Source organism: Amphiura filiformis, unplaced genomic scaffold (assembly GCF_039555335.1).
Source record: "Amphiura filiformis unplaced genomic scaffold, Afil_fr2py scaffold_89, whole genome shotgun sequence".
NCBI lineage: Eukaryota > Metazoa > Echinodermata > Ophiuroidea > Amphilepidida > Amphiuridae > Amphiura > Amphiura filiformis.
In genome coordinates this window covers 176,748-202,119 of record NW_027305553.1, presented here as the reverse complement: position 1 = coordinate 202,119, position 25,372 = coordinate 176,748, and the positions used below count along the sequence as shown (strand labels likewise).

General features: G+C 37.5%; 1 protein-coding gene across 1 annotated transcript in view; it reads right to left on the bottom strand.

The window, feature by feature from the left end:
• Positions 1-25,372, bottom strand: part of LOC140144863 (uncharacterized) — a 113,429-nt gene that overhangs the window by 32,584 nt on the left and 55,473 nt on the right. The window contains exon 3 of the mRNA XM_072166665.1: positions 937-1,230. Coding sequence (XP_072022766.1) covers positions 937-1,230 — 294 coding nt within the window. The remainder of the gene's footprint in view (positions 1-936; positions 1,231-25,372) is intronic.

Here is a 25,372-nt window from a genome sequence, read left to right as displayed (position 1 = left end):
AGTAGTGATTGAGGTGTCAAAATGCGCAGGACAATCACCCGCATGCGATTATTTAGATTAAATTTTAATAGTGGGTAAATTTCCTAACCATAAAGAAACTTTTTTTGCGTAGTGTATATATATATTGTTACACCCTGTACCTGTATAGAGGACCGGCTGCTATATTATTTTTTGTTGACACTGGTTACACACAAGGCTTCTTTGAAAGCAATTTTTCAACATATGACTCGATTATCGCACAAATCATTTTCGCTTAAATTTTTATACAAGCTAAAGATAGTTCACGTCTATTATTACAGAAAAGCATACGACTCATGTTTGCTCACAGTTGCAGATATATAAAGTGTCTTAAGTGTACCAAACTGATTCGTACGGGCATTTCTAAACATAAGGTACTTGGGGTCAGCCCTTCTCTATAGATATTGGTGTTGGGCCCCTAGGCCAACAGTTTATAAGCTCCTTTAATAAACGTTTTTTTAGCTTATTTATTATTTATTTATTTATTTACTTATTTATTTATTTATTTATTTATTTATTTATTTATTTATTTATTTATTTATTTATTTATTTATTTATTTATTTATTTATTTATTTATTTATTTATTTAAATATGTATTTATTGATTTATTGATTTATTGATTTATTGATTTATTGATTGATTGATTGATTGATTGATTTTTATTTTTTATTTATATATTGTATATATTTATTTATTTGTTTATTTGTTTATTTATTTATTTATTTATTTATTTATTTATTTATTTATTTATTTATTTATTTATTTATTTATTTATTTATTTGTTTGTTTGGTTTATTTGTTTATTTTATTAGCACTTCGGGCGTAAAACCAAAATTTATTAGAAAAGTGATACAAAAATATGTAGTAAAGTTTACAAAAACAAACATGTCCTATTTAACGAGAATTTTAATACAAACCTGGGAAATGTTGATATTCAATTTTCTTGACTTGTTGGTGTAAATCAGCTCTCACTTCCGATAGTTCTTCCATAAATGTATTATAGCTCGTCAGAGGCTTTTTTTGCAGAATACCAATCAATTCCTGTACGCGTGTTGGTTTTGATGTTTTACTTTGAATCTTCTGTACTTCTACATCGGTTATTGCTCTTTTTTTAACCAAAGCCTGTATTACAGGTGTTGGATTTAAAAAATCGCTTAGGAGTTCCGTATACTCTTGGAGGACAGCTTGCATTATGTCCGGTTTCATCTCGCCTGGTAACAATAGAAACAATGAAAATAAAAACGTCAGTAGAAGCTGATAACACTTGCCTTCGGTTCTAGATTCCCAACTCATTGTATCTTTATATGGGTGCATGAGCCCAATACATCGAATAATATGAGCCAAAGTACTCAAAATGTTAAAACAACGGACTTCAGGACTATCTGTTGGTAGATTGGTACGACCCCTTCACTATTACACAGTCCCATTAGTACCCAGTTGAAGAGGTTCTAAATATGCGAATAAACAGCAGCTTAGCCATGGAGGAGAGGGTAGATAACGGAGACCCCCCCGACCAAAAAAGAAAAGAAAATCTGGAAGGCAAAGGAAATCAACAGCTCAAGGAGCCCGTTTAGGCATGTCCACTAAAAAGTACTTTTAAATTGATTCATCAGACCTATCTTATTGGCTGGGAATTAATGTAAGAAACATTTTGGCGTTTAAATAATTTTAATCGGACGTTTTATTCCAGAGATATGGCCTTTCGAGTGTCACAGTTTTATATAGGGCTGCTAGAATATGTTGAAAAGTTTAAGTCAAAAATGGAATACTAACAGAAAGTACAATTTTAAGGTGTTTTTTTTTAATGTATTTATTAACTACCGTTATCTGGAATATTATATTTGCTTATTTTGCTAAATTTAAACGATTTTGTTGACATACACAAAAAATATAAGACCTCACAACAAATGGTTTGTTTGGTGGAACCTCAAGTATGATCATAGATGGCTGCCATGGAAAATATCTCCATAGAGGAGCTGAACAATAAGTGCCTTTTTTCAAGTGAATATCGGCAGTCATAAACATTGTTCAATCTTTTAAGGTCAGCACATTTTATCTTCAAAAATGATGTAAGTTTGGTAACATTAATCACTAACAATTTTGAGAAATTTGCTCCAACTCAAAGGTTGTCTTTACTACATTGAGCAATATACTGTGTGAGCATGGAAGCCATGATGTAGCATATCTAAAATGGACATGGTGGTTAGAAGTGCATAATTTGAGATGGGTTTCGGCAGGCTTAAACATTCTTTAATTTCTTAACATCCTCTACATTTTGTCTTCAAAAATAGTTAAATTTTATGAGTATGTAAGTTTGCTTGTCTGAATCAATCCAAAGTCGGAGATAATTGCGTTTCAGCACCTGATGCACAGAATGGTGTCACTTCAACCTGTTGTAGTTCTCATCTCATTATTTTTTTCTTTAAAAAAAGTTGATCTCTTCATAAAGGAAGGTCCTCTCTATTTTCTGACCAATCAGGAAAAAGTTTGGTTAATGTTTTCTGGTGGAATCAGGAATTTCTTGAAACACCCTGATATAGGCCTACATTTGGAGCAAGTACAGCAAGTACGTACGCCATTTAACAGGCCTGAGATTTTCTGCATCGATCAGTTTCTCCATAGACAATACATGTGTGAGTGCACGCACACAGTAAATACGAAATCGTTCTAGTGGCAACTGTATCGACAGTGGGCATCCCTACTATAGAGTCCACAACTTATAAGCTCCCTCGTAATACTTTTTAAAATAATGCAAAGCTGTCAACAGACATAATTATAGCCTTATATGTTTTACACACATAGACCAAATTATAGCCTCACACGTCATTGCATTTAGTCACAATGGTTCACTACAAAAAAAAAACGTTTTAAGTGGTTTTAAAAGTGCCTCTGAGTTCATTGGAGTCAACCCTCAAACAATACAGTAGATCAGGTCTATTAATGTGTTTGTTAAAGAAAACCTGACTGCTATGGTTTCAGGTGCAACTTTTGAAACCGCCTCTTTTCTTTCACAATTAACCATTGTGACTGAACGAAATGATGTGTGACGCTATAAATTGGTCCACAGGGATAAAACAAATAGGGCTATGCATAGCTTTTTACAGCTTTACAATAATTTGTAAAATAGTTTTCGACTATTGTTTGTATTTTTAACTAAAGCCTTTTCTGAAGCTCGAAGACTTTACTCTTTTTCTCTATAAAACCGGGTCAAAATGATACAACTAGGAATTTGTTTTCGTCTTTGCCCCTCCGCCTCAAAAGAAAGCTTGTTAAGCCCCTGCGGGTAAACCATACTTGTGTGCCAATATTAATGTTGGCACATTCTGGCATACTAAATGTAAATCGCCACCCCTCTCCCACAGTTGATAAAAGCATTTTTTCTATTGGGTTCTCCAGACTCCCCAACATTGATTGAGGGGGAGTGGGGGGAGGGGAAAGGAGAAGGTTTGTACTTCTCACCAATCATAGTTATACTGATTTCACTGAATTATCAGAGCGACAATTAAGAGTTCCAACATATTGTCAAGGCGTGCCAACTATTAATTTCGATGATTGTCTGAGGCGAACGCAAAATATGACATCTAAAGTTCGTGTTTGTCTCATAACTCAACAACTGAACTTGTATGAACTTCATATTGCACAGGATACGGGAATGATTATAAAATTGTTGATGAATAAATTGATTTATTTAGGAAATGGTCACTGAAAACATCTCATATGCTAAATTAAGTCATATTTCGTATTAGGCTCTAAAAACAAAATTTGTCATCTACATTTCGCTTTGGACTCTTAATTCAACTAAGCAATGACATATGAACTTCATATTGTACACGATATGGGAGTAGACTATATGCTTTCAAATCTTAATAAATTTATTGGTAAAGAAATTGACTTTTTAAGGGGGGGCGGTCAGTGAAACATCCCACAACCTAACCTATACGAATTTCCTGATTAGTTATCTAGGCTGTCGCGCGCAAAAAAGTTTTTGTGCTATATCCAAAAAACGGGAAATTGTTTCAAACTGCTGTTACTCACAGGTTTTTGGTAGCTACTCGCCTTTTAAAGTATGTTACAATGATTTTGAGGGCAAAGACGTTTGTTTATTCCGGGAGCGGTTGTTGAAAACATGCATAATGCTGAGTTTTATATAGGCCAAATAAACACAATTTCTAACAATAATGTCTAAATAAGTGGCGTATCCAGAAGGCCCTTACCACGGGGGACTGAGATAGGTTTGTGCCGCCCTAGAGAAAGGATACAGGATGGCGCCGTACCCACCCCAACCCCAACATACACCCCCCCCACACACACACCCCCACACACACACACGATCATTAGCTAATGTAGGGGCCCTATTGTATTATTATTATTATTTCTTACTTTTCTTTAATTACTAACAAACTCTAATGTTTGTATTTTGGTGTTAAAATGAACTAACTAACATTACAAAAAAACTAAATGTTGAACACAAGCTCTAAAATACATTTTTAGCAACCATTTTTTTTTTGGCTTTAGGCCTGTTGTATATATAAATTATTGCTTTAAATGAAGCGAAATGGGCAACTTCTTTATGCATACGCAATGGGAAGTTTAAAGAGACTGTTGCCTCCTGACATGCCTGAGAATTTGGAAAATTTACAAAATGAAAACTTGATTGATGCCATTTGGTGGACGATTTGACACTATTATCGTGTAAAATTATAGTTAGACAAAATGAAAATAAAAGCCCAAATGAAGCCATTCGTAGACCATTATTCACTATAAATGTAGGCCTAATTATGAAGTTATTGCTTAAAACACAAGGTGTACGTATGTCCAAAAGAGACGACAAAACGGACACTTGTTTATCCGTACCCAGGGGGTGTCTACTCAGAAGTTGGACATTTTTGCCAAATGAAGGTGCAAATAGAAGCCATTTGGGGCATCATTTTTCTCTTGTTTATCCATACGTAGAGGGTGTTTGAGGGGGTGCTCTCCCCTTATAAGTTGGGAAATTTTGCCAAATGAAGGTCCAAATTTAAGCTATTTGGCTGAGACTAGTTCAGGTATACTAGTCTCAGCCATTTGGTGCATCATTTTTCAACTGTTTATCGATACGCAGGGGACATGAAACCTGTCCCCGGGATTGACGCCCATGGTGCATGGTCTAGAAAATGTACACTTTCGCCTCTCGGAAGGGCTTACAATCCATAAGGGGGCGATGACGGTGCTATATATTTTTTCTATACCCTCTGAATTTTGCCCTCAAGACTGCCTTTCATAAGGATTACTTTTTTAATCCGCAAGAGGCGCGTAAGAATGTAAGATTTTTGCCGCTTGCATCATGGAAGGGGCTTAAACAGTGGCGTAGCTAAGGGTTGAGGCGCCCAGGGATAGTGATACATAATGGCGCCCAGGACCGTCGGTAGAACATTTTCTCATGGGGTTGTCGAGAAATAAATTTTGCTGGTACATGTATATGGAATTACCTTTTGCTTTCCGCTGGGCACCCCAGAATTCCTTTACCGAGAAAAGCGCACGAAATTTTGATAAAATGCGCTATTTCAATGCTAAAATTCAAAGAGGGGTGTACAGGTTAGGAAGCAAAATTTCCAAATCGTCCCACTGATCTGCTCTTAAAAGAATATTACCGGGACAAATGCGTGCGAAGCGTGCGAAAAAATTGCAATTTCAATGCCAAAATGAACACAATTGAGGACAATTTTGTCCTAAAATCGCGTCAAAGAATGATATTCAAAACAAAAACGTTTGGTTAAATCAGTCCCGGTGTTTGATTCCTGTGATAATTCCAGCTCGTGAGTCGAGTTTTATGATTATTCCAGGCATCCGAAGGGCAGCCCTATCAATCATATTTATGATTTATGATAGAAATGATGGATCTCGTTTTTGAGATTCGTTCAAGTTTTGGTTGAAAAAATTCCAATAGGTCGTCTCGCAGATCTACTTTCAGAATGGGTTTACCGAGATAAGTGCGCGCGAAGCCCGCGGCAATTTTGCATTTTAATACTAAATGTTCCAAAACGGGATTAATTTGGGGTCTAATATAGACCAAAAGACGTATATCGTAAATTTTGTCACAGGGGACCCTGCGGAGGCTATCGCCAGTGGCGTTGATTTCTTTTGAACTTTGGAGGCCGTGGTTGGAAAATATTTCTTGCAGTACAAAGAATCCAGCACATTTTGGTGACAAAATTAGTTTATGGTACAAATGCACGCAAAGCGCGAGAAATATTTATCAAATTGAAACTAAACTGGTGAAATGTGGTACAAGAGTGGAATAAATTCGCGCGAAACGCGCACAAATGGCCACATTTTAGGTTTATATGGCCAAATTAATGTTAATTTGGTCAGAAAGCCACATACAGGTGTCAACATGGGTGGGGTTGATTGTATAGACCATGCCCCTATAATATATTGGGGGCTATGTCCTTCATCATCCTGGGATCTACGTCTATGCGTATAGCTAATCTCCATTTGTGCTGATAAAGGGATCGGTGCAGAGGGGTGATGGGATGCGCAGATATTTTGTCGATCTTGCAAAATCATTACCTCTTTGTCCAGTTCACCTCAACACGCCTGGACAACATTATTGTAGGCCCTACATACGGTATCGGCCCTATTGGGTATATTAAGAACTGAATGTAGTTTTGATCTCTCTCTCTCTCTCTCTCTCTCTCTCTCTCTTCTCTCTCTCTCTCTCTCTCTCTCTCTCTCTCTCTCTCTCTCTCTCTCTCTCTCTCTCTCTCTCCTGTTTCTAAGCGGTTACTTTCTTCTTCTTCTTCTTCTTTCTTTCTTTCTTTCTTTCTGTCAACATTTAACATAATTTGCTCTAGCTCCTTCATTATTTGACCGATTACGACCAAACTTTGGCAAAAGCTCCACTACTCCAGCCTTTACATTTGACATGACCCATTTATGGTCAAACGTCACGCATGAGTAATTTTGGCTAAAAATGTGATTACATGGTAGAGTATTGAGATTTGGACATTGACATTGGCTATATTGGTCATTAAGGTGGTATTTCCGGCACATAACCAAATACCTTCAAAATGCTTTGACATTAGCTGGTGTCTATGGGGTCCTCACAGATTTTGAGTTCAAGCAAATACAGGGGACAAAAATGGTTGATTACTGAAAATCACTTTAAAATTCAATATTTTCGGCATATTAAATGCTGTGATCATCAAAATAATGCCAAAAGAGCTCTAGCATTATGTCTATATACGATTTTAATCATATTTGGCTTAAACATGGAGGAGGGGTCTGTTTTGGGGTCAAAAGGGGTAAAATTCTAAAGTTTGTCCAATTTAAATGAAAATTAGTATATGTGATCTTGATATGATTCAAAATATTATGAAGGTCATTTCAAGGTCACCAGAGGTCAACCAAAGGTCAAAAGGGGTCAAATTGCAAAATTTGAATATCAAGTTGATTTAATTAAAATCTAGTCAACTGGACTTACTATTTATTGACTGGCGACGTTTCACATCCTATCCTGGATGCTTCCTCAAGCCGTCTGATTTTTCGACGTCTCAGTTCTGTGACCCCGTCACGGGTCACTGACCAATCGCCGCCGAAAAATCAGACGGCTTGAGGAAGCATCCAGGATAGGATGTGAAACGTCGCCAGTCAATAAATAGTTAGTCCAGTTGACTAGATTTTAATTAAATCAACTTGATATTTTATTTACCTGGATGACTGAGAATATACACAAATATTTCAATTTGAATGAAAATTAGTATATGTTATTTGGATATGATGCAAAACGTGGTGAAGGTCATATCAAGGTCATCAAAGGTCATTTCAAGGTCACGGCTAGACTTCGCAGCCTTTTAAGGATGCAATATATCTAGTTTCTTGCACAGCCGCCATCGGCGCTGTGCATTGTTTTTACCACGTTCTTCTTTCTTTCTTTCTTTAGTCTAGCCGAGCGGCGGCTAGACTCTTGTATCTCTTCACGCTTTTTCAATTTAGCGCAATTCCCTTCTTCTCCTAGAGCAGTTGACAGAATTCCACGAAATTTACTCAAACTGTTTATTGACTAATGTAGTTTAGGGGTCTTCACAGATTTTAGATCAACCGTCATTAAGTGGGTCATTTTGGTCTTTTTAATTACTGCAGTCTCTGCATCGGCTATCAGTCACGCGATAAGAGCCTATACCGGTCATAGGAATTCTGTGTTATTCTTCACCGTCCATCTGACCCGAAAACAACATGATGGCGAGTTGATGTGTGCCAGATGAGTTGCCAGGATTTATCCTGAATTTGCCGCGCCGGCGAACGCCCAAACAGATTTTATCATCGTTTTATAGAGTCCCCTGACCTTTTCTAATCACCCACTATGACTGTGTATTCGGTGTATAGGCAACTGCTACGATAAAGCAACACTATGGTTCTAATCCTTTTCATTCTTCACTATACATAATATTAAATAGGCTTTCTAAGGATTATTACCGAGTCCTGCAGGGATTACGTCAGACCGGTATTGTTGACTAAAATGTCTTTTATAAACTGGTATTGATCATAATACTACAGTGTACATGGTAAGAAAAAAAAACATTCAACCAATCTATTCACAATATTCAACCATGAATGGGTGCTTTTATCATGCTAATTCCACCACTATCATCAACACTATACATCAGTTCTATACAATTTAGATCCGACCTCAATGTTATACATTAACACCAACACATACTACTTGGAATTTGTTCAGAAAACTTCAGCATCCCTCTATAGCGCAGCGGTAAGAACCCCGGCTTGTAAACTAAACTCTGATCTCGCTCTACGGGTGTGGGTTCGAACCCTACCTGTTTCATGGTTTGTTTTTGTTTTGTTTTGTTTTTTTTTGCTAGTCGTGACTATTTTTAGTCTAGCCGAGCGGCGGCTAGACTCTTGTATCTCTTCACGCTTTTTCAATTTAGCGCAATTCCCTTCTTCTCCTAGAGCAGTTGACAGAATCCACGAAATTTACTCAAACTGTTTATTGACTAATGTAGTTTAGGGGGTCTTCACAGATTTTAGATCAACCGTCATTAAGTGGGTCATTTTGGTCTTTTTAATTACTGCAGTCTCTGCATCGGCTATCAGTCACGCGATAAGAGCCTATACCGGTCATAGGAATTCTGTGTTATTCTTCACCGTCCATCTGACACGAAAACAACATGATGGCGAGTTGATGTGTGCCAGATGAGTTGCCAGGATTTATCCTGAATTTGCCGCGCCGGCGAACGCCCAAACAGATTTTATCATCGTTTTATAGAGTTCCCGACCTTTTATAATCACCCACTATGACTGTGTATTCGGTGTATAGGCAACTGCTACGATAAAGCAACACTATGGTTCTAATCCTTTTCATTCTTCACTATACATTACATAATATTAAATAGGCTTTCTAAGGAGTATTACCGAGTCCTGCAGGGATTACGTCAGACCGGTATTGTTGACTAAAATGTCCTTTATAAACTGGTATTGATCATAATACTACAGTGTACATGGTAAGAAAAAAAAACATTCAACCAATCTATTCACAATATTCAACCATGAATGGGTGCTTTTATCATGCTAATTCCACCACTATCATCAACACTATACATCAGTTCTATACAATTTAGATCCGACCTCAATGTTATACATTAACACCAACACATACTACTTGGAATTTGTTCAGAAAACTTCAGCATCCCTCTATAGCGCAGCGGTAAGAACCCCGGCTTGTAAACTAAACTCTGATCTCGCTCTACGGGTGTGGGTTCGAACCCCTACCTGTTTCATGGTTTGTTTTTGTTTTTTTGTTTTGTTTTTTTTTTGCTAGTCGTGACTATTTTTAGTCTAGCCGAGCGGCGGCTAGACTCTTGTATCTCTTCACGCTTTTTCAATTTAGCGCAATTCCCTTCTTCTCCTAGAGCAGTTGACAGAAGTCCCCGACCTTTTCTAATCACCCACTATGACTGTGTATTCGGTGTATAGGCAACTGCTACGATAAAGCAACACTATGGTTCTAATCCTTTTCATTCTTCACTATACATTACATAATATTAAATAGGCTTTCTAAGGATTATTACCAAGCCCTGAAGCAATTCCGTTCACCATGCAATGATTCCGGCAAGTCACTTTCAACACTTGTATTCCCCTACTACTTTTCTCAGTAGGCTTCTCAGTATGTAGTCATCGGCGCATGTGCTATCAGCCTGATTATTATCAGAACGTTCCAATCATTTATTAATATTTTGATCGCACAAATGTCTTAAATATTATTTTTGTATTTAAATAAATTAAGACAAACTTGACAGATACGAAACCCTGAACAGCGCCATCCCGAATTTTAGCAGACACTCGCGCCTCCTTCCCAGTTACGGCCATGCTATTGTTCCGAGAGCCCATGCACATTCGATTCGGAACGTTTTCTGAACAAATTTGTAAGGTTGAGCTCCTATATTCTATCGTTTTTATCAACTATCAACTCAACCAAGAGTCACTCAAAATTCGGTTCCCTCGGAACGCCGATATATTTCGCTTAGGCACTATTTTTTTACCGGGACTATGAAGGGTTACACCAAATGCGGAAGGATTTAGTGTTGTGCGCCTGGCGAAATCTACACGGAGCACGTATGCAATGCAGGGGCCACACCAATTAATTATTTGAAGTACATGTAAAATATCAAACTTTACCACAGACAATCACTGCCCGTGACCACGCTTTGTCACATGACAATCGTGCGGTCAAATATCACACAGTTGTTGATATGATGCAAAACGTGGTGAAGGTCATTTCAAGGTCATTTGAAGGTCACGGCTAGACTTCGCAGCCTTTTAAGGATGCAATATATCTAGTTAGTCTAGCCGAGCGGCGGCTAGACTCCTGTTTCCCAGTAGTTTCTTTCTTCTTCTTCTTCTTCTTCTTCTTCTTCTTCTTCTTCTTCTTCTTCTTAGTCTAGCCGAGCGGCGGCTAGACTCCTGTTTCCAGTAGTTTCTTTCTTCTTCTTCTTCTTCTTCTTCTTCTTCTTTCTGTCAACATTTAACATAATTTGCTCTAGCTCCTTTATTATTTGACCGATTATGACCAAACTTGGGCACAAGCTCCACTACCCCAGCCTTTACATTTGACCAGACCCCTTTGGGGTCAAACGTCATGCATGAGTAATTTTGGCTAAAAATGTGATTTTTACCAAAAATGCTTCTTCTCCTACAGATTACATGGTACAGTAATGAGATTTATACATTGACCTTGGCTATAGCCGGTGCCTATGGGGTCCTCACAGATTTGGGGTCAAAGGTCATTAAGGTGGTAATTCCGGCACATAACCAAATACCTTCAAAATGCTTCTTTTCCTACAGATTCTATGGTACAGAGATGCGACTGACACATATGCATTGACATTAGTTGGTGTCTATGGGGTCCTCACAGATTTTGAGTTCAAGGTCATACAGGGGACAAAATGGTTGATCACTGAAAATCACTTTAAAATTCAATATTGTCTGCATATTACGTGCTGTGATCATCCGAATAATGCCAAAAGGGCTCTAGCATTATGTTCATATACGATTGTAATCAGATTTGGCTTAAACATGGAGGAGGGGTCTGTTTTGGGGTCAAAAGGGGTAAAATTCTAAAGTTTGTCCGATTGAAATGAAAATTAGTATATGTGATCTTGATATGATTCAAAATATATTGGAGGTCATGTCAAGGTCAGCAGAGGTCAACCAAAGGTCAAAAGGGGTCAAGTTCTAAAGTTTGTCCAAGTTAAATGAAAATTAGTGTATGTGATCTTGATATGATTCAAAATATAATGGATGTCATTTCAAGGTCACCAGAGGTCAACCAAAGGTCAAAAGGGGTCAAATTGCAAAGTTTGTTCAATTTGCATGGAAATTAGTATACGTTATGTGGATATGATGCAAAATATGTGGTGAAGGTCATTTCCAGGTCATCAGAGGTCATTTCAAGGTCACGGCTAGACTTCGCAGCCTTACTAAGGATGCAATATATCTAGTTCTTCTTCTTCTTCTTAGTCTAGCCGAGCGGCGGCTAGACTCCTGTTTCCCAGTAGTTTCTTTCTTCTTCTTCTTCTTCTTCTTCTTCTTCTTCTTCTTCTTCTTCTTTCTGTCAACATTTAACATAATTTGCTCTAGCTCCTTTATTATTTGACCGATTATGACCAAACTTGGGCACAAGCTCCACTACCCCAGCCTTTACATTTGACCAGACCCCTTTGGGGTCAAACGTCATACATGAGTAATTTTGGCTAAAAATGTGATAAAAAAAAAAAATGCTTCTTCTCCTACAGATTACATGGTACAGTAATGAGATTTATACATTGTCCTTGGCTATAGCCGGTGCCTATGGGGTCCTCACAGATTTGGGGTCAAAGGTCATTAAGGTGGTAATTCCGGCACATAACCAAATACCTTCAAAATGCTTCTTTTCCTACAGATTCTATGGTACAGAGATGCGACTGACACATATGCATTGACATTAGTTGGTGTCTATGGGGTCCTCACAGATTTTGAGTTCAAGGTCATACAGGGGACAAAAATGGTTGATCACTGAAAATCACTTTAAAATTCAATATTGTCTGCATATTACGTGCTGTGATCATCCGAATAATGCCAAAAGGGCTCTAGCATTATGTTCATATACGATTGTAATCAGATTTGGCTTAAACATGGAGGAGGGGTCTGTTTTGGGGTCAAAAGGGGTAAAATTCTAAAGTTTGTCCGATTGTAATGAAAATTAGTATATGTGATCTTGATATGATTCAAAATATATTGGAGGTCATGTCAAGGTCAGCAGAGGTCAACCAAAGGTCAAAAGGGGTCAAGTTCTAAAGTTTGTCCAAGTTAAATGAAAATTAGTGTATGTGATCTTGATATGATTCAAAATATAATGGATGTCATTTCAAGGTCACCAGAGGTCAACCAAAGGTCAAAAGGGGTCAAATTGCAAAGTTTGTTCAATTTGGATGGAAATTAGTATACGTTATGTGGATATGATGCAAAATATGTGGTGAAGGTCATTTCCAGGTCATCAGAGGTCATTTCAAGGTCACGGCTAGACTTCGCAGCCTTACTAAGGATGCAATATATCTAGTTCTTTCTTTCTTTCTTTCTTTCTTTCTTTCTTTCTTTCTTTGCCTTAGCCAGTTTCACGGCTAAGGCTTTCTTTTTACCGCGTTCTTTCTTCTTCTTCTTCTTTCTTTCTTTCTTCTGTCAACATCATAATCAGCCATCGTAGCCACATGCTTTCAGGCATGTTGACCATACTTGGTCAGTATAACCGTTTGGTGGTGCCACAGATGTCACATGATCAACTTCCGGTCAAATGTCATCCACTTCCGGTCAATGGCCAAAACTTGGATTTTCACTAAAAATGCTACTCCTCCCACGTGTTACATAGCATCGTGACGTCACTTACACACATGCATCATCTATAGCCAGTGTCCAAAAGTTATATCATAAAATTGGAATCAAAGGTCATTAAGGGGTCACTTCCGGTAAAAGTCTGAAAAATTTGTACAAAATATTCAAAAAATCACTGTCTTTACAAATTACATAGCAGAGAGTCGCCATTAGCACACATGCATCGCTACTAGCCAGGGTCTTTAGGATGCCTACAGTTTTGGGGTTAAAGGTCATTAAGGGGTTACTTCCGGTCAAAAACCGAAATTATCAAAAATGTTTAAAAAATTTTTATCTGAAAATGTAAACAGACCAGAGTAATATAATCATCATACATGAATCAATGTTACCTGATGTATGCGTGGTATTTTTATTTTGGGGGTCAAAGGTCATTAAGAGGTCACTTCCTGTTTTTAGCTAAATAACTTCAAGAATTTTTATCTCGACAACTAAACAGTAGAATTTTTAAATTAAAATTGGAACAATGCATTTTGTCGGTGTATATAAGGTTTTTTTTTTCATTGAGGTCAAAGCTCATTAAGGGGGACAAAAGGTCAATCATAAATTTAAAAAAAAATCAAAATCCATATATAAATTCCGATTAAGCTGGAATTCACCAGGAATATTCATTATGAAATCCTAAGCACTATGTAATATTTTTGCGGGGTCAAAGGTAATTAAGGGATCACTTCCGGTTATCAACAGAACCGAAACATATCAAACATCACTGGCTAAGGGTCGTGCTCTGTGAGCACAAGGTATCGTAGATCTAGTTGCACAGCCGCCATCGGCGCTGTGCATTGTTTTTACCGCGTTCTTCTTTCTTTCTTCTGTCAACATCGGAAACAGCCATCGTAGCCACATGCTTTCAGGCATGTTGACCATACTTGGTCAGTAGAACCGTTTGGTGGTGCCACAGATGTCACATGATCAACTTCCGGTCAAATGTCATCCACTTCCGGTCAATGGCCAAAACTTGGATTTTCACTAAAAATGCTACTCCTCCCACATATTACATAGCACCGTGACGTCACTTACACACATGCATCATCTATATCCAGTGTCTAAAAGTTGCTCACAGAATTGGGATCAAAGGTCATTAAGGGGTCACTTCCGGTAAAAGTCTGACAAATTTGTAAAAAATATTCAAAAAATCACTGTCTTTACAAATTACATAGCAGAGAGTCGCCATTAGCACATATGCATTGCTGCTAGCTGGGGTCTTTAGGATGCCTACAGTTTTGGGGTCAAAGGTCATTAAGGGGTTACTTCCGGTCAAAAACCAAAATTATCAAAAAGTTTTAAAATTTTTATCTCAAAATGTAAACAGACCAGAGTAATATAATCATCATACATGAATCAGTGTTACCTGATGTATGCATGGTATTTTTTATTTTGGGGGTCAAATGTCATTAAGGGGTCACTTCCTGTTTTTAGCTAAATAAATTTAAGAATTTTTATCTCGACAACTAAACATAATAGAATTTTTTAATTAAAATTGGAACAATACATTTTGTCGATGTATATGTGTTTTTTTTTCCATTGAGGTCAAAGGTCACTAAGGGCGTCAAAAAGTCAATTATGAATTTAAAAAAAATCAAAATCCATTTATAAGTTCCGATTAAGCTGAAATTCACCAGGAATATTCCTTATGACATCCTAAGCACTATGTAATATTTTTGCGGGGTCAAAGGTAATTAAGGGATCACTTCCGGTTCTCACAGATTCGGGGTCATAACTCATTTGTCACTGCTGGCTGTGCATCCTCGCGGTCGCAGGCGAACGCAATCAGATCTCGTTCTTACATCTCGTTCTAGCACAAGCCGACGTCAAACGTCGGCTTGTGCTGTCTCTTCTCAATTCTTACAAGCCGACGACGAATGTCGGCTTGTTCTGTCTTCTTCCAATTCTTACAAGCCGACGTCAAACGTCGGCTTGTGCTGTCTCTTCTCAATTCTTCTTTCTTTCTTCTTTTTACAAGCCGACGTCAAACGTCGGCTTATGCTGTCTCTTTCCAATTCTTCTTCTTCTTTCTTCTTTCTTCTTTCTTCTTTCCTCTGGCAACCGCAATCAACTGCATCTAGCTTCGCAAGGGATTGACAGATTTCAACCAAACTTGACCCAAAAGACCACTGGGCTAGGCCAAACCTTCCATTTGACTTTGACCTTGCTGTGACCTTTGACCTAGCTATAATGGTCAAAAATGTGATTTCACAAAAAATGCTACTCCTTCCACAAATTTAATGCGATGAGAACATGGTTATATCATGTGACTTGGCTTTAGTCGGTGTCTATAGGGTGTGCTCAGATAAGGGGTCAAAGGTCATTAAGGGGTCATTTCCGGTCAAAGTCTAAAAAATATTCAAAAAATCACTGTCTTTACTAATTACATAGCAGAAAGTCGCCATTAGCACACATGCATCACTACTAGCTAGGGTCTTTAGGATGCCTACAGTTTTGGGGTCAAAGGTCATTAGGGGTTACTTCCGGTCAAAAACCAAAATTATCAAAAATGTTCAAAAAATTTTATCTCAAAATGTAAACAGACCAGAATAATATAACCAACATACATGAATAAGTGTTCCCTGATGTATGCATGGTATTTTTATTTTGGGGGTCAAAGGTCATTAAGGGGTCACTTCCTGTTTTTAGCTGAATAACTTCAAGAATTTTTATTTCAAGAACTAAACATGTTAGAATTTTTTAATTAAAATTGAAACAATACATTTTGTCGGTGTACATAAGGGTTTTTTTTTCATTGAGGTCAAAGGTCATTAAGGGGTCAAAAGGTCAATCAAAATTTAAAAAATCAAAATCCATGTATAAGTTCCGATTAAGCTGAAATTGACCAGGAATATTTCTTATGACATCCTAAGCACAATGCAAGAGCAGTTGACCCCATCCGTAACCCAGGGGTCAAGTTATAGGGGTCAAATTGCGGCTTGTATTCAGCGTCTGTTGACTCTAGTTACAAGCCGACGACGGAACGTCGGCTTGTTCTGTCTTCTTCCAATTCTTTCTTTCTTCTTCTTTCTTTCTTTCTTTCTTTCTTTCTTTTGGCAACCAATCAACTGCATCTAGCTCCGCAAGCGATTGACAGATTTCAACTAAACTTGACCCAAAAGACCACTGGGCTAGGCCAAACCTTCTATTTGACTTTGACCTTGCTGTGACCTTTGACCTAGCTATAATGGTCAAAAATGTGATTTCACAAACAATGCTACTCCTTCCACAAATTTCATGCGATGAGGACATGGTTATATCATGTGACTCGACTTTAGTCGGTGTCTATAGGGTTTGCTCAGATAAGGGGTCAAAGGTCATTAAGGGGTCATATCCGGTCAAAGTCTAAAAATATTCAAAAATCACTGTCTTTACAAATTACATAGCAGAGAGTCGCCATTAGCACACATGCATTGCTACTAGCCAGGGTCTTTAGGATGCCTACAGTTTTGGGGTCAAAGGTCATTAAGGGGTTACTTCCGGTCAAAAACCAAAATGTTCAAAAAATTTTTATCTCAAAATGTAAACAGACCAGAGTAATATAACCATCACACATGAATCAGTGTTACCTGATGGATGTATGCATTTTTTTTTGGGGGGGTCAAAGGTCATTAAGGGGTTACTTCCTGTTTTTAGCTAAATAACTTTAAGAATTTTTATATCAACAACTAAACATAGTAGAATTTTTTAATTAAAATTGGAACAATGCATTTTGTTGGTGTATATAGGGTTTTTCTTTCATTGAGGTCAAAGGTCACTAAGGGGGTCAAAAGGTCAATCAAAAATTTAAAAAAAATCAAAATCCATGTATAAGTTCCGATTAAGCTAAAATTCACCAGGAATATTTCTTATGACATCCTAAGCACAATGCACGAGCAGTTGACCCTATCCGTGACCCAGGGGTCAAGTTATAGGGGTCAAAGTTCAAGAGTCGGCTTGTACCCGTTCTATGGAACGGCGGTTTCTAGTTCTTTCTTTCTTCTGGCAACCGCAATCAACTGCATGTAGCTCCGCAAGGGATTGACAGATTTCAACCAAAGTTGACCCAAATGACCATTGGGCTAGGCCAAACCTTCCATTTGACTTTGTCTTCGCTGTGACCTTTGACCTAGCTATAATGGTCAAAAATGTGATTTCACAAAAAATGCTACTCCTTCCACAAATTTTATGCGATGAGAACATGGTTATATCATGTGACTCGACTTTAGTCGGTGTCTATAGGGTGTGCTCAGATAAGGGGTCAAAGGTCATTAAGGGGTCATTTCCGGTCAAAGTCTAAAAATATTCAAAAAATCACTGTCTTTACAAATTACATAGCAGAAAGTCGCCATTAGCACACATGCATCGCTACTAGCCAGGGTCTTTAGGATGCCTACAGTTTTGGGGTCAAAGGTCATTAAGGGGTCACTTCCAGTCAAAAACCAAAATTATCAAAAATGTTCAAAAAATTTTTATCTCAAAAGATAAACAGACCAGAATAATATAACCATCATACATGAATCAGTGTTCCCTGGTGTATGCATGGTATTTTTATTTGGGGGGTCAAAGGTCATTAAGGGGTCACTTCCTGTTTTTAGCTGAAAAACTTCAAGAATTTTTATCTCGACAACAAAACAAAGTAGAATTTTTTAAATAAAATTGGAACAATACATTTTGTCGGTGTACATAAGGTTTTTTTTTTCATTGAGGTCAAAGGTCATTAAAGGGGTCAAAAGGTCAATCAAAAATTTAAAAAAAAATCAAAATCCATGTATAAGTTCCGATTAAGCTGAAATTCACCAGGAATATTTCTTATGACATCCTAAGCACAATGCAAGAGCAGTTGACCCCATCCGTAACCCAGGGGTCAAGTTATAGGGTCAAATTGCGGCTTGTATTCAGCGTCTGTTGACTCTAGTTTCTTTCTTGCACAGCCGCCATCGGCGCTGTGCATTGTTTTTACCGCGTTCTTCTTTCTTTCTTCTTCTTCTGTCAACACTATGATCAGCCATCGTAGCCACATGCTTTCAGACATGTTGACCATACTTGGTCAGTAGAACCGTTTGGTGGTGCCACAGATGTCACATGATCAACTTCCGGTCAAATGTCATCCACTTCCGGTCAATGGCCAAAACTTGGATTTTCACTAAAAATGCTACTCCTCCCACATATTACATAGCACCGTGACGTCACTTACACACATGCATCATCTATAGCCAGTGTCTAAAAGTTGTTCACAGAATTGTGATCAAAGGTCATTAAGGGGTCACTTCCGGTAAAAGTCTGAAACATTTGTAAAAAATATTCAAAAAATCAGTGTCTTTACAAATTACATAGCAGAGATTCGCCATTAGCACACATGCATCGCTACTAGCTAGGGTCTTTAGGATGCCTACAGTTTTGGGGTCAAAGGTCATTAAGGGGTTACTTCCGGTCAAAAACCAAAATTATCAAAAAAGTTTAAAAAATTTTTATCTCAAAATATAAACAGACCAGAGTAATATAATCATCATACATGAATTAGTGTTACCTGATGTATGCATGGTATTTTTATTTTGGGGTCAAAGGTCATTCAGGGGTCACTTCCTGTTTTTAGCTAAATAATTTTAAGAATTTTTATCTCAAAAACTAAACAAAGTAGAATTTTTTAATTAAAATTATAACAATACATTTTGTCGGTGTATATGTGGGTTTTTTTTCATTGAGGTCAAATGTTATTAATGGGGTTATATGTTTAATTATAAATTTTAAAAAAAATCAAAATCCATGTATAAGTTCCGATTAAGCTGAAATTCACCAGGAATATTCCTTATGACATCCTAAGCACTATGTAATATTTTTGCGGGGTCAAAGGTAATTAAGGGATCACTTCCGGTTCTCACAGATTCGGGGTCATAACTCATTTGTCACTGCTGGCTGTGCATGCTCGCGGTCGCAGGCGAACGCAATCAGATCTCGTTCTTCTTCTTTTTTCTGGCAACCAATCAAAATGCTCTAGCTCCTTCAGGCATTGACAGATTTCAACCATATTTGACCCAAATGACCACTGGGTTAGGCAAAACCTTCCATTAGACATTGACCTGGCTGTGACCTTTGACCTTGACCTTATGGTCAAAAATGTTGATTTCACAAAAAATGCTACTCCTTCCACAAATTACATGCAATGATCATGTGACTCATGCATATGAATCAACATGTGGCAGTGCTTAAAACTTCCTAAAAAGAATTGAGGTCAAAGGTCATTAAGGGGTCATTTCCGGTCAAAATCTGAAAAATTTGTAAAAAATATTCAAAAAATCACTGTCTGTACAAATTACATAGCAGAGAGTCGCCATTAACACACATGCATTGCTATTAGCCAGGGTCTTTAGGATGTTCTCAGTTTTGGGGTCAAATGTCATTAAGGGGTTACTTCTGGTCAAAAACCAAAATTATCAAAAATGTTCAAAAAAATTTTATCTCAAAAGATAAACAGACCAGAATAATATAACCATCACACATGAATTAGTGTTCCCTGATGTATGCATAGTATTTTTTTATTTTGGGGGTCAAAGGTCATTAAGGGGTCACTTCCTGTTTTTAGCTGAATAACTTTAAGAAGTTTTATCTCAAGAACTAAACATGTTAGAATTTTTTAATTAAAATTGGAACAATGCATTTTGTCGGTGTACATAAGGTTTTTCTTTCATTGAGGTCAAAGGTCATTAAAAGGGTCGAAAGGTCAATCAAAAATTTAAAAAAAATCAAAATCCATGTATAAGTTCCGATTAAGCTGAAATTCACCAGGAATCTTTCTTATGACTTCCTAAGCACAATGCAAGAGCAGTTGACCCCATCCGTGACCCAAGGGTCAAGTTATAGGGGTCAAAGTTTAAATTTCGAAATTGGTCCAATCGAGCTCAAATTCAACAGGAATTATTCTTACGACATTCTAAACATGTTAAAAATATAATAATATTTATGACCCCAAAGGTCAAAGTTTAGGGGTCAAAGGTCAACTGCGGCGGCTTGTACTCAGAATCTGTTGACTCTAGTTTCTTCTTCTTCTTTCTTCTTCTTTCTTCTTCTGGCAACCGCAATCAACTGCATCTAGCTCCGCAAGAGATTGACAGATTCCAACCAAACTTGACCCAAATGACCACTGGGCTAGACCAAACCATCCATTTGACTTTGACCTAGGCTTTGACCTTTGACCTTGACCTTATGGCCAAAAATGTTGATTTCACAAAAATGCTACTCCTTCCACAAATTTCATGCGATGAGGACATGGTTATATCATGTGACTCCACTTTAGTCGGTGTCTATAGGGTGTGCTCAGATAAGGGGTCAAAGGTCATTAAGGGGTCATTTCCGGTCAAAGTCTAAAAATATTCAAAAAATCACTGTCTTTACAAATTACATAGCAGAGAGTCGCCATTAGCACACATGCATTGCTACTAGCCAGGGTCTTTAGGATGCCTACAGTTTTGGGGTCAAAGGTCATTAAGGGGTTACTTCCGGTCAAAAACCAAAATTATCAAAAATGTTCAAAAAATTTTGTCTCAAAATGTAGACAGACCAGAGTAATATAACCATCATACATGAATCAGTGTTACCTGATGTATGTATGGTATTTTTATTTTGGGGGTCAAAGGTCATTAAGGGGTCACTTCCTGCTTTTAGCTAAATAACTTTAAGAATTTTTATCTCGACAACTAAACATAGTAGAATTTTTTAATTAAAATTGGAACAAATACATTTTGTCGGTGTACATAAGGTTTTTCTTTCATTGAGGTCAAAGGTCAATAAGGGGTCAAAAGGTCAATCAAAATTTTTTTTTTAAATCAAAATCCATGTATAAGTTCCGATTAAGCTGAAATTCACCAGGAATATTTCTTATGACATCCTAAGCACAATGCAAGAGCAGTTGACCCCATCCGTAACCCAGGGGTCAAGTTATAGGGTCAAATTGCGGCTTGTATTCAGCGTCTGTTGACTCTAGTTCTTTGCACAGCCGCCATCGGCGGTGTGCATTGTTTTTACCGCGTTCTTCTTTGCACATCCGCCATCGGCGATGTGCATTCTTTTTACCGCGTTCTTGCACATCCGCCATCGGCGATGTGCATTCTTTTTACCGCGTTCTTCTTTCTTTCTTCTTCTTCTTCTGTCAACACTATGATCAGCCATCGTAGCCACATGCTTTCAGGCATGTTGACCATACTTGGTCAGTAGAACCGTTTGGTGGTGCCACAGATGTCACATGATCAACTTCCGGTCAAATGTCATCCACTTCCGGTCAATGGCCAAAACTTGGATTTTCACTAAAAATGCTACTCCTCCCACATATTACATAGCACCGTGACGTCACTTACACACATGCATCATCTATAGCCAGTGTCTAAAAGTTATACCACAAAATTGGAATCAAAGGTCATTAAGGGGTCACTTCCGGTAAAAGTCTGAAAAATTTGCAAAAAATATTCAAAAAATCACTGTCTTTACAAATTACATAGCAGAGAGTCGCCATTAGCACACATGCATTGCTATTATCTAGGGTCTTTAGGATGCCTACAGTTTTGGGGTCAAAGGTCATTAAGGGTTACTTCCGGTCAAAAACCAAAATTATCAAAAAGTTTAAATTTATTTTATCTCAAAATGTAAACAAACCAGAGTAATATACCCATCATACATGAATTAGTGTTACATGGTGTATGCATGGTATTTTTTATTTTGGGGGTCAAAGGTCATTAAGGGGTAACTTCCTGTTTTAGCTAAATAACTTCAAGTATTTTTATCTCAACAACTAAACATAGTAGAATTTTTTAATTAAAAGTGGAACAATGCATTTTGTCGTTGTATAAGGTTTTATTTTCATTGAGGTCAAAGGTCATCAAAGGGGTCAAAAGGTCAATCATAAATTTAAAAAAATCATAATCCATGTATAAGTTCCGATAAAGCTGAAAATTCACCAGGAATATTCCTTATGACATCCTAAGCACTATGTAATATTTTGCGGGGTCAAAGGTAATTAAGGGATCACTTCCGGTTCTCACAGATTCGGAGTCATAACTCATTTGTCACTGCTGGCTGTGCATCCTCGCGGTCGCAGGCGAACGCAATCAGATCTCGTTCTTCTTCTGTCAACACTATGATCAGCCATCGTAGCCACATGCTTTCAGGCATGTTGACCATACTTTGTCAGTATAACCGTTTGGTGGTGCCACAGATGTCACATGATCAACTTCCGGTCAAATGTCATCCACTTCCGGTCAATGGCCAAAACTTGGATTTTCACTAAAATGCTACTCCTCCCACATATTACATAGCACCGTGACGTCACTTACACACATGCATCATCTATAGCCAGTGTCTAAAAGTTATACCACAAAATTGGAATCAAAGGTCATTAAGGGGTCACTTCCGGTGAAAGTCTGAAAAATTTGTAAAAAATATTCAAAAAATCACTGTCTTTACAAATTACATAGCAGAGAGTCGCCATTAGCACACATGCATCGCTATTATCTAGGGTCTTTAGGATGCCTACAGTTTTGGGGTCAAAGGTCATTAAGGGGTTACTTCCGGTCAAAAACCAAAATTATCAAAAAGTTTAAATTTTTTTTATCTCAAAATGTAAACAAACCAGAGTAATATACCCATCATACATGAATTAGTGTTACATGGTGTATGCATGGTATTTTTTATTTTGGGGGTCAAAGGTCATTAAGGGGTAACTTCCTGTTTTAGCTAAATAACTTCAAGAATTTTTATCTCAACAACTAAACATAGTAGAATTTTTTAATTAAAAAGTGGAACAATACATTTTGTCGTTGTATATAGGGTTTTATTTTCATTGAGGTCAAAGGTCATTAAAGGGGTCAAAAGGTCAATCATAAATTTAAAAAAATCATAATCCATGTATAAGTTCCGATAAAGCTGAAAATTCACCAGGAATATTCCTTATGACATCCTAAGCACTATGTAATATTTTTGCGGGGTCAAAGGTAATTAAGGGATCACTTCCGGTTCTCACAGATTCGGAGTCATAACTCATTTGTCACTGCTGGCTGTGCATCCTCGCGGTCGCAGGCGAACGCAATCAGATCTCGTTTACATTATTGATTTTTATTTAGGGTCAAAGGTTATGAGGGTCACTTCCGGTGTTAAACAAAATACCTTCTAAAATACCTGGCGGTTGTGCATGCTCGCGGTCGCAGGCGACCGCAGTTGTATCTAGTTCTTTCTTCTGTCAACATCGGAAACAGCCATCGTAGCCACATGCTTTCAGGCATGTTGACCATACTTGGTCAGTAGAACCGTTTGGTGGTGCCACAGATGTCACATGATCAACTTCCGGTCAAATGTCATCCACTTCCGGTCAATGGCCAAAACTTGGATTTTCACTAAAAATGCTACTCCTCCCACATATTACATAGCATCGTGACGTCACTTACACACATGCATCATCTATATCCAGTGTCTAAAAGTTGCTCACAGAATTGGGATCAAAGGTCATTAAGGGGTCACTTCCGGTAAAAGTCTGACAAATTTGTAAAAAATATTCAAAAAATCACTGTCTTTACAAATTATATAGCAGAGAGTCGCCATTAGCACACATGCATCGCTACTAGCTAGGGTCTTTAGGATGCCTACAGTTTTGGGGTCAAAGGTCATTAAGGGGTTACTTCCGGTCAAAACCCAAAATTATCAAAAATGTTTTAACATTTTTTATCTCAAAATGTAAACAGACCAGAGTAATATAATCATCATACATAAATCAGTGTTACCTAATGTATGCATGGTATTTTTATTTTGGGGGTCAAAGGTCATTAAGGGGTCACTTCCTGTTTTTAGTTAAATAACTTCAAGAATTGTTATCTCAACAAGTAAACATAGTAACATTTTCTAATTAAAATTGGAACAATGCATTTTGTCGGTGTATATTAGGTTTTATTTTTATTGAGGTCAAAAGTCATTAAGGGGGTCAAAAGGTCAATTTTAAATTTAAAAAAAATCAAAATCCATGTATAAGTTCCGATTAAGCTGAAATTCACCAGGAATATTCCTTATGACATCCTAAGCACTATGTACTATTTTTGCGGGGTCAAAGGTAATTAAGGGATCACTTCCGGTTCTCACAGATTCGGGGTCATAACTCATTTGTCACTGCTGGCTGTGCATGCTCGCGGTCGCAGGCGAACGCAATCAGATCTCGTTCTTTCTTCTGTCAACATCATAATCAGCCATCGTAGCCACATGCTTTCAGGTATGTTGACCATACTTGGTCAGTAGAACTGTTTGGTGGTGCCACAGATGCCACATGATCAACTTCCGGTCAAATGTCATCCACTTCCGGTCAATGGCCAAAACTTGGATTTTCACTAAAAATGCTACTCCTCCCACATATTACATAGCACCGTGACGTCACTTACACACATGCATCACCTATAGCCAATGTCTCAAAGTTCCTCACAGAATTGGGATCAAAGGTCATTAAGGGGTCACTTCCGGTAAAAGTCTGACAAATTTGTAAAAAATATTCAAAAAATCACTGTCTTTACAAATTACATAGCAGAGAGTCGCCATTAGCACATATGCATTGCTACTAGCTAGGGTCTTTAGGATGCCTACAGTTTTGGGGTCAAAGGTCATTAAGGGGTTACTTCCGGTCAAAAACCAAAATTATCAAACAAGTTTACACATTTTTTATCTCAAAATGTAAACAGACCAGAGTAATATAATCATCATACATGAATCAGTGTTACCTGATGTATACATGGTATTTTTATTTTGGGGGTCAAAGGTCATTAAGGGGTCACTTCCTGTTTTTAACTAAATAACTTTAAGAATTTTTATCTCGACAAATAAACATAGTAGAATTTTTTAATTAAAATTGAAACAATTCATTTTGTCTGTGTACATGTGGTTTTTTTTTTTTTTATGTCAACGGTCATTAAGGGGGCCAAAAGGTCAATCATAAATTTTAAAAATCAAAAT